The sequence below is a fragment of the Oncorhynchus mykiss genome, chromosome 12, assembly GCF_057628025.1.
Source record: "Oncorhynchus mykiss isolate SJ-2025 chromosome 12, ASM5762802v1, whole genome shotgun sequence".
NCBI classification, from domain to species: domain Eukaryota; kingdom Metazoa; phylum Chordata; class Actinopteri; order Salmoniformes; family Salmonidae; genus Oncorhynchus; species Oncorhynchus mykiss.
Window position 1 is genome coordinate 81,567,168 of NC_143033.1, and position 10,194 is coordinate 81,577,361.

A 10,194-nucleotide genomic window follows, 5' to 3' on the forward strand; every position below is an offset into this window, starting at 1 on the left:
AAGAGACAGTGTACCATAAGTACACTAAATTGGCCTGGCAATAGACGCAAGCTTTCAACCCCTTACAGTGGGGGTAGAGTGTAGACCCTTGGATGTACCTGAAAGGCTTTTATTAGATAACATAATTGAGGTCAGTCCGTAAACCATGAGAGAGAGAATATTTAAAATCTAGATGTTTGTGATATGTTGGCTGTGCTGTAACCTAATTCACCCATTATTTCACTCGCTTCCACAGACTGTGATTCTCACTGCAAGGCAACCAAGGGCAAGCTAAAGATCAACATGAAGAAGTACTGCAAGAAAGACTATGGTGAGACCACTGTGCAGGAATTATATGCCCAGGCGTCGGCCAGCGGTCGAGGGTCAGATGTATTTATTAATCACAGGCATGTCCACTCCCAAGCCCCTCATTGCATCAAAGGGAAATGGTCTCGGAACTGAGCCCAGGGGACCCCGCTGATGGACAGGCCAGCCAGTATTAGACTGAGGAGTGCTGCTTTCTGGGAAATAAGACATGCTGGAATGATGGAATTCAAAAGAATATATGTATTTCTTGAAGGTTATGTTCAAAACCAGACAGCTTTAGACTGTGTTTGGGCAATGGCGGTGTAAAGCACATTAACAGATGTATCCAGTCTACTTTGATTAGTTAGCATGGAAAACAGATACATATTATTATCTATCATCTGTAAGCTAGCCACACAAAACCCATGTCTAACACATCCTAACATCCCTGCACTGACATACACTCATTACTATGTGAGATTCACTGGAGGTGGGGGGAGCTGGACAGAGAGAAGAGTGTTTGCTGGGGGCATCCTCACCGCAGGGCCTCTTCTTTTATCACCAAAGATAGAGATCAGTGGCATCAGTGTCTGGGCAGAGAAACAAAGGGATTATTCAACTCTTACCTCTACATCTTGAGCTCATATCAGTTCCTCCACTCCAGCTGAAACTGTCCTCAGAGAGAGGTTGTGGGACGAGCCAGCCCCCCTGTTGGTTTGGAGAGCTGCAAAGCTCCGCTCTGCCAGGCTTTAGATGGACCTATTTAGATTTGTTGTCCCACCTTGACGGATGTGTGTGTGTGTGAGTGTGTGTGTGTGTGTCTTAGGGGAGTTGTACCTCATAAAGAGAGGGCTCTGAGCTTCAGAGTGCCGCAGAACAAGTTCCCACTGAGTCCTCTCACAGTCCCTCTCAATTACAGCTAACGGACAATTTCCTCTCCCCTTCCACCTCCCTCTAAGCCCTGTGGATCTGCTCACCCTGGCCCCTGTCCACGGTCGAGGGCAATCCCTGCTCTCAGCCACCAGCCTCAGTAGGGTCCAGTATTATTGCTCCATGGTGAAAGGCTGGTGCACCCTGGGAGCATGAGGCTCTGGCGGGGATCTGGCCATTAGGAATTGTCAGCAAGCCCCATATTAATAAAATTAGCCAAATCACACAACAAATATACTTTGTCATCAATGACTCCACAGGAGTTCATCTGCATCTGAATCTAAGTGAGTAATATGAAAACATTCACGTTCAAGCCAAATACAGATATTTACATAGCTTGCTATTTTAGAACGGTTTCACAAATGAAATAACTTCTGTAACTTGAAGCTAAAAGGACATTTGAGTTTGATGATGGATGATGCTGGACTTGGATCATTATATTCTGAATCAGCACCAAAAAACAGCACCACTAGATCTAAAAATAGAGCAAAAAGAATGAGAAGGGTGGGGGGGTAATGTAAGAGAGACAGTAGTAGCAGTAGGGACAGTCCATGGATCATATCATAGGCCTCCTATATAGTATTTCATTGTGCTGTCCCACTGTGTAGCCTCCATATCTCCATATGGAGAGTGATTCCCTCGCCTCTGAGGGTTTTCCATTCCATTAATCACAGTAGTATTATGGTGCAGATCTCCTATCAGCAGATTCATGTCTGCTAACCACCGTACAAATCTCCCCAACCGCAGCAGCAGCACAAACCCTGAGGCACGTCCAGCACTCTGCCAGCATTTGAGAAGAGATCGTACTCCGTATAGCCAAATACCCTTTATAAAAGACAATGCAAGATCTCTTAGACTCCTGGAATGAGACCTAACTGTACAGTCGGCCTATATCATATTGAATATTTTGGTCACCAATTCCTCTGTAGTTATACCCATTAAGTTGGTGTTCAAATTGTTAAGCCTTTGATTGTTAGAATAGATTTGTTCATACATCTGCTATAATCAGGGTTTGGGGATAGCTCAGCCATATTACAAAATGACATATTGGTTTCCTTACCCTGTAAGCAGTCTATTGACAAGGAATGACTACAATCCATGCTTTGATGTAGTTTCCCTGGCACTGTTTTCTACTTTCACTGTTCACATGATAATGTTTTAGCATTTGTGGCACAAATCCCATTCAAGTCAAGTCAACTAAACCAAAGCATGGATTGCTGTGATACCTTGTTAATAGACTGCTTGCAGGGTAAGGAAACCAATGTGTTATTTTCTTCATTTGGGTGAACTATCCCTTTAAGACTTCAGTTCAGTGTTCTCTCTAATGAAACACATCCAGCTGCATTGGCCACACTGTTCCCCTTCATAGCTGTCACATGTCCAAAAGCCTCATCATCAATCATAGTTCATCAATCAAACAGAGCGATACATCAGAGACTTTTAACAAAGTTTCAATGCATAAATGGCCAAATGTTCTTCTTTTCTCAATCAATATTGTGCAACACAGAGAGAGACAATAATGTGAGCTCATTGTTTCAGTTCCCCAGAAAACTGAACAGCCATCAGAATACATATTTTCATTCATTTAATCTTGCTAGTCATCCATGAAAAGAACAGACGAATCTATAAATCACAAGACTGATTCATGAAAAGCAGAAGGTTGGTTTTTCAAGAGTTCATCAAAACAGCGCAGATGATTCTCCTTTGGCTATGCTGGGGCTTTATGAAGAGACCATTCCTCAGGGGACTTTTCCTCTGCCTCAATCTAATTCATTTCTCAGGGCTGTCCCTGGGCCTTTGTGGGGTTCACAGTGTCTCTGTTCTTTGGGGCCACGACCCCCCTGTGTGAGTGGCGCTGCGGGCCTCCCAGGGTCACGGGAAGAGGCCCCCTGTTTAAACACAGTGGTGCACTCTGCCGGCTCGGAGCATTCCACAGGGCGCAAACAGGTGGTAAATTAGGCCGACGCTGACGGATTGCCACCCCGGAGAGAAAGAAATATGATTTGTTTATTCATTTTTGTTTTCCATCGTGGCCGTAGCTACGGTGACGGCAGCCACAAAGGGTTATATTCTGGGCTGACACCCTTCCAGCGGGGAGGACAATGAATCAAAGAGCTTTTGCAGACGTTCAGGGCCAGCGGTGAAACGAAGGGTCACACAGCCCCGTCACCCGGCGGTCCCTGTTAGCTCACCCTGGGGGCTGCAGGGCCCAGATCAGTCACTCAGCTGATAACCAGATGGGACAGGGGCCTCCGTATTGAAATTAAACACGCTCTAATTTGATTAGAGCCCCCTTGTCGGCGGTGTGCGGGTCAAGCCCCAGCACACTACTCAGAGAGGGGACCCAGCGGGAGGCTTGGCTTCCATTGTGTTATTAAACCCCTCTCTCTCTCCCTTTCTCTCTCTCTCTCTCTCTTTCTCTCTCTCTCTTTCTCTCTCTCTCTCTCTCTCTCTCTTTCTCCCTCCCTCCCTCCCTCCCTCCCTCCTCTGTGCTACCCTGCTAAGATGGTCCAAGTAGTACTGATATACCATATTGTCTGCTAACAGAAAAACAGAAGTTTAGTGTCCTAGATCTCCATTCATGAGCTCAATTCAATACCATCCCCATGGACGCTTTGGACTTCATTGGGTGAGGAGCAGGACTGAAGCATTGTGCAGAGGTGTGAGGACTGAGCTGCTTGATCTTTCCAGCTAACATCCATGATTAGTACTGCATACTTTGGTCCACTCATGGACTGGAATCTTAGTCCAGTATAACAGTATTTTACTATCTGCTTAGAGAACTACCAATTTCCTGAGCGGCCCATAGAGTGACAGAGGGTTCTGCATTGGTGTCAGACAGCAGAGAGCTGAGTCTGGTCCATTCACCCCGGGAGCTCGTTAGCCAGTCGGTCAGTAAGAGCGACCCAGAGAGAAGAGGGCTATCTCTGCTGGATTCTCACGCTGCTCTTGGATGGGGCTCTGGGAGCAGAACCCGGATAGCTCATGAGGTCGGAACACATCCCGATTCTTCTGGAAGCCTCTCTGTGGCTGGGAAGATAAATAGTGGCCCACTCCACCCCCCCACACACCCTTTATGTGTTTGGATGAAGGAGTAGGCTCCAGCCCAGAGACACATTGTTAATGAATGGCAGGACTGTGAGAGCGTGCTCTACTCAGCCCAACAGGCCTCCTTTCTTCTGAAATTGTGTACAATTTGCTCACACTAGCAGGGCCCCCCTTCCTGTTCTCTTAGAACATTCCAGGCTGTTATGGGGGACAATCGATGCGGCTCGCAATAGAGAGCGTTGGCATTCAGAGAGAGAGACAAGGAGAAAAAAAATACTTCCTGTGCTATTTTCAGCCACCTACATTTTTCTAACATTAGTCCACACACAAGTGCGTGTGTGTATGTGTGTATGTGTGCACTTGTGTGTCTGTGTGTGCATGTATGCATTTGTGTGTGTATTTATTAGTGTGTTTGAAACATTTCACACCATCCACACACTGTTTCCCAAATTGAGTCAATTTAAACCATTGGGAGTGGAAACTATTCAGGTTGGTTCATTTTCCACCTACTTTAGTCCAATCGTTAATAGCACATTCCCAGCTAAACCACTTCACCTCAAGCACAGATTAGCTCCTACCCCAGTGAGTTCAGTTGTTTCCCCCTTGTTGCGATGACTGAGGCGTTTTTGCAATCAGAGTGATGAAGTAATGGTAGATTTATGTGACAGAGAAATCCATGCAGGGGAGCTGCTGTGAGGGGGGGTCTGTATTTCTATCTGCTCTAAGGGGCCAAATTCTTGGGAGAAAGGTTGAATGGCTACCAGGTCCAGGTTGCTCTAGCCCAGGGTTCTTAAGATGTGCAGCGTCCTGCTTAACAGCTGAAAGGCCATTCTATCAAAAGCACAGGAATGGCGTTGCTTCAGAGCTTTTACCTCAAACAGATGTGGTATTTTTTTAGTAAAGGTTGAATGCTGCACTTTCACTGTTGGACTTTCTGAGTTGAACCCAGTATACCAGCCACTTCTTTTTCTCCAGGCTTTTCAGTTGAGGAAAGGAAAGCGTTTCTAAGGATACGTCCACAGCAGTCAAACATTACAACCAGTCTCAGGGAGGTGCTCATTCAAATGTACTCAGCGGGCACCCATTGTCTTTACCCTGGGGAGCACTATGGCAACTGTTGCTGTAATACGGAGCATGCTAGCCAACACAACAAGGAGAGGTCAGGGGTCATGGCTGAGGGGAGGGACCAGGGGAACAATCCACACACACTGGGTCAGCAATTCCTGAATCATACTCAAACATTGGAGCAGTTATTGGAGCTATAGTAAAACAGGACATTTACAGCTGAGGGGTCACCCCCAGGCCAGTCTGGACCCCAGGAACAAAAACCCACAGGCTGATTCCCTGCTTAGTTACCCTGTGTGTTATTAGGAGGATCTATGTTTTACTGTACATTCACTTTTACCTGGATCTCTTATACTCGAGAGTTGCTTGCTTTATTGTGACATTTTCTTATTCCCCCTTCACTCCTTCTTCTCATTGGTCATCCAGCTGTCCAAGTGCACGTCCTCAAAGGAGACAAGGCAGGGGAGTGGTGGAAGTTTACCGTGAACATCATCTCTGTCTACAAGCAAGGTGAACAACGCATCCGGCGCGGTGACCAGCTCCTGTGGGTGCGTGCCAAGGATGTGGCCTGCAAGTGCCCCAAGATCAAGCTTGGCAGGAAGTACCTGCTGCTGGGCACGGATGACGACTCCCCCGGGCAGAGTGGCGTGGTGGCGGACAAGGGCAGCCTGCTCATCCCCTGGAAGGACCTGTGGGGCCGGAGACTGAGGAAGTTCCAACAGCGCGACAAGAGGGGCAAGTGTTAAGAGGAGCCAGAGAGGAGAGAAAGAGAGGGGGCTCACCTCGAGTCTGAGGAACACAGGAGGAGGAGAAAGAAAGAGGAAACACCAGAGGGAGAGAGGAAAGAGGGAGAGGTGAAGTGAACAGAGAGAGAGAGAGAGAGAAAGTGACTGAGTGCTGCTGCTTTGAGTGGAAGCAAAAAGAGAATATTAGTTTTAGAAACATATGTGTGAAGGAGCTCTTTTTACAGTTGTTGTTCTGTTTGTCCTTCAAGGTTTGTTTCATTGTGGAATTGCAGAGTTTGCACCTAATATTTCAGATAAGTTACTTATTTTTTGTTTTATTCATGATACCATTATTTTTATATTTCCAGTTCATTTCTACAGAACATCAGAAAAAAATCTACTGTATCACATATCTGTGTTTAAAGAGGCTCTTATATATATATATAAAGAGCCTATAAAGCCTATAAAGAGCCCACAATATATATATAAAGAGCCTATAAAGCCTATAAAGAGCCCACAATATATATATATATATATATTGTGTAAAGTTGTTTCTAGCAAGCTGAGGTGGCACGGCATGGCTTAAGGGGAATCTCTCTCATGTTTAATGAGAGGCTCCTGCTTGCCAGGCCTTGTCAAGATAAACTGTGTAAACTGCAAAGAGTGTTAACACGTTAAATTGATCATTTAAACTAGGTTTTACTGTGGTTACAGCGTATACTTGTAAAAATGGGAGAAAAAAAAAAAACAAGCCAGCTATTGCCAGTTACCTTTCTTCTTTAAGAGCTCCTCATGTGGTTGTTACCTCATTATTACTGCTAACTATGTAATCAAAATGAAAGTGCCATAAAGAAGTTGCTCCTCAGATACTAGCATAGGGAAAGAGTCTGTTACATGATACATTTCCTTGCCATCCTGACAGTGTGGTTGTGACCTCAGCAAAATAAAAGTACCAGTAGGCATGATATAATATTACTGTATTTAGACAGCACTCTGTTCTCAACTAGAGAGACTAAAATAGATGAGTTGACCGTGCACTTAATGTTTAGTCCTTTAGTATTCAACAGTAATCACAACATATAAGATATGTTCAGTGTTTAATTGCACCTTGCAGGATACAAACTAACATACTGTATGGTTCCAGAAAAATCAAAGAACTAATGTATGTCCATTCATGATTGTTCAACCTGAGATCACACATTTCACTGATTACGTGCTGCCTTTGGCCTTTGGTCCTGGAACCTAATGTCCACTGACTCTGTGTCATTGATTGATGCATTTGGTTTGCTATCCTGTTCACGTTTGTTAAAATACAAAGTACTGCTTGAACATCCCACTGAGCATTGACCTGTTTCTGCTGGTAAAGGACTGATCGTGGGGGGTGGGGGGGGCATTCTGAATCACCTCACCTCATGTGGTTTGATAAGACCTATCAAAATGAACCTATGTTTTGTTAAAATAATAGATGCATGCTGACTACTTAGCTGACTAAGCTAACCTAATTGTGGATGACAATATGTACAGTATGTATATGCTGTATAAAGATACATGTATTATGTTGTAAAAGAAAACCTGTGGGGTGATGAAATATCACAGGAGTCAAGCTGTGTGATCAACACACTGTGTCAGCATCTGATTCTCACTTCAAACCTTGCAGACATTCCATTTTCAAGACGTTACTTGGTACTCAGCAAAAGGGGTGACCGGCTGTTTAAATGTTATATAGCTGTATAGTTTGTTACTATTTTTTGTTAAACATTTACTAGATGTATGTCCATGTGTTATTAACCCGAGTTTTAAATACCATAGGCTTAATAAATGGGTAGACAAATAAATTAAAAAGAGGCAGATTTCTCTTGTTTACAAGTTATGCATACCCAGGAGTGTATTTCAGCAGAGAGAGGCTTATCTACAACCTGTAATAAACAATCCCAAACATATTTGGGAAATACATAAACACACAAAAATGCAAGCAAATGCACACCTGCTCACACACATACACACACACACTTTTTTAAACATATTTGTATGGACATTTGTATTGCAATCCATTTCAAATGTTCTTGTGCCAGTGCATCCATCTCTGGATCTACACATATCAAAGCTGTCAGTGGGTCCACTGTGTAAAGTTAGACCAGTTTTCCACACATTTGGAGAATGGTACTCAGTCATGACCAGATATCTGCTACAAAAAATGTATCTGAATGTTGCTTGTGTTCATACTTGGGCTTGTAAATGTTGTTTAGCTTTGTCCATTGCAAAAGTCTGTGTAATGTCCTGTAATGCATACTAATATATTATGTTTATCACAAATGAATATATTTAATGACACATGAAACCATGTGGCTTTTGTTTTTGCCTGTTTTTATTTTTGGTCACTCTTTGCTTTGGATAATAGACGGCTGTAATGAAAAAGTAAAAGTCTGTAGCTATTGAACAGCCTAGTAAATCTGAAATAAAGCTCTGTAAAAGTACTTGTGGACTTTCAACTGTTTCTCATCATCTCATCTGTGTCTCATTGGTAGTTCTGTACTTCAGTGAGTCATTTGGGATTGACATGGGCTAAATGGTGTGGCCCAATAAGACCGCAGTCTGTCATTACCCTATGAGACTGCATCAGCCTCTGTCTGTTTTCCTCCTGCAATAACAGTGAACTGCAGTTGGGAAAATTAAATGAAACTTTAAGAGCGGTGCAGCGGTCTAAGGCACTACAGACACCCTGGTTTGAATCCAGGCTGTATCACAACCAGGCTGTGATTGGGAGTCCCATAGGGCGGTGCACAATTGGCCCAGCGTCGTCCGGGTTTGGCCGGTGTAGGCCATCATCGTAAACAAGAATTTGTTCTTATTAACTGACTTACCTAGTTAAATAAAGGTAGAAAAAATATATATAATAATAATCTAAACAGCACTAAGTTCCTAGTTAAAGAGGTCATTTCAGTACAGTCAGCACAGAGGGTGACTACAGAAAACAGCAATACTAAGAGTTGTTCATTGAGTAAATGTATTCAACATTCATTAGACATTACCGCCCAAGAGCTCCAGTCATTTACAACAACACAAAGTAGTTAACTCAGCAATTCCTTATCATCATTGGTTTTAGATCCCTGAACTCTATAAACTTCACATACAATAAGTACATGATATTAAGCTGATTATATCACAAGCTTTTAGTTCATGCGCAGCACAGATGGAACTGTGGGGTGGAGGCATTGTAGTCATTGGATGACATCCTGAACTTCATTCTCAACAACGTGTTCGTGGCCAAAAGTAGCCCTGCTTTAATCATCATACAAATGACCCATCCCCAACTCAAGTCCTTAGTTTGTTTTTTGTCTGTTATGGGAGTTTGTACCAACACTACAGTAGGATTGATTGGTCATAGGCTAGGCCTACTCAAGGGAAACAATCCAAAATACTCCCAAGGATCCAACCAACTGCCCTTTTATAAAAGGCTGTGCTCTTCATTAGTGAAAGGGACCACAACAACTAACATTACTGGCCGACATGGCTGTAAAAAGATCCCAACTAACAAGCCTTAAAGATGGAGGAGAGAAAGACAGAGGATGAGGTCACTATGGATGAGTGTAAACTCATAACGCTCATTCAGACACACAAAAGATGTGGTGTGTCTGGAGTTGCACAACAAGGCTCTTGCTCCTTTCTCTATGTGGTGCTATTGGTTTCTATTGGTTTTGCTGTCTGCCAGGATGACTGTTCTTGCTATCCAAACTCCAGGCCTCCTCCACAAAAACACAGTTCTGTCCTGAACACCCAAAACAACTCTTTCACTTCAGACTAAAAAGTTCAGACCGTTTTATGATGTGCTCTCCCTCTATTCACTGTGTAATAGGGAGGGATGGGAGATGAGGTGAAAGGGGATCTGGGTGTGTGTGAGTCTCACTCTCAGTGTGAGAACAGGAGTATCTGGAGCAACACATGGCTCTACTCCAGGATGCAGAGAGAGAGGGCTGTGGAGTGACATTGGGAGGAGCAATGATTTCAGCTCGCATGCAGGCAGTCTCCAGTAGACTGCAGCAGGGTGGGATTCCCGCCTTTAGCCCTGTACATTCCATAAACATCCAGCCCAGGGCCAGGCACACTCCTGCCATTGTTTCCCTGTTAACAGGCTGCAGACTCC

At 44.0% G+C, this 10,194-nt stretch overlaps 1 protein-coding gene across 1 annotated transcript in view; it reads left to right on the forward strand.

Moving 5' to 3' along the window:
* The window catches only part of LOC110538506 (netrin-1), a 42,443-nt gene extending 33,916 nt beyond the window's left edge, over positions 1 to 8,527 (forward strand). Inside the window, exons 6-7 of the mRNA XM_021625367.3 lie at positions 236 to 310; positions 5,755 to 8,527. Coding sequence (XP_021481042.1) covers positions 236 to 310; positions 5,755 to 6,074 — 395 coding nt within the window. The 3' untranslated portion in view covers positions 6,075 to 8,527. The remainder of the gene's footprint in view (positions 1 to 235; positions 311 to 5,754) is intronic.
* Positions 8,528 to 10,194: the final 1,667 nt, after the last annotated feature.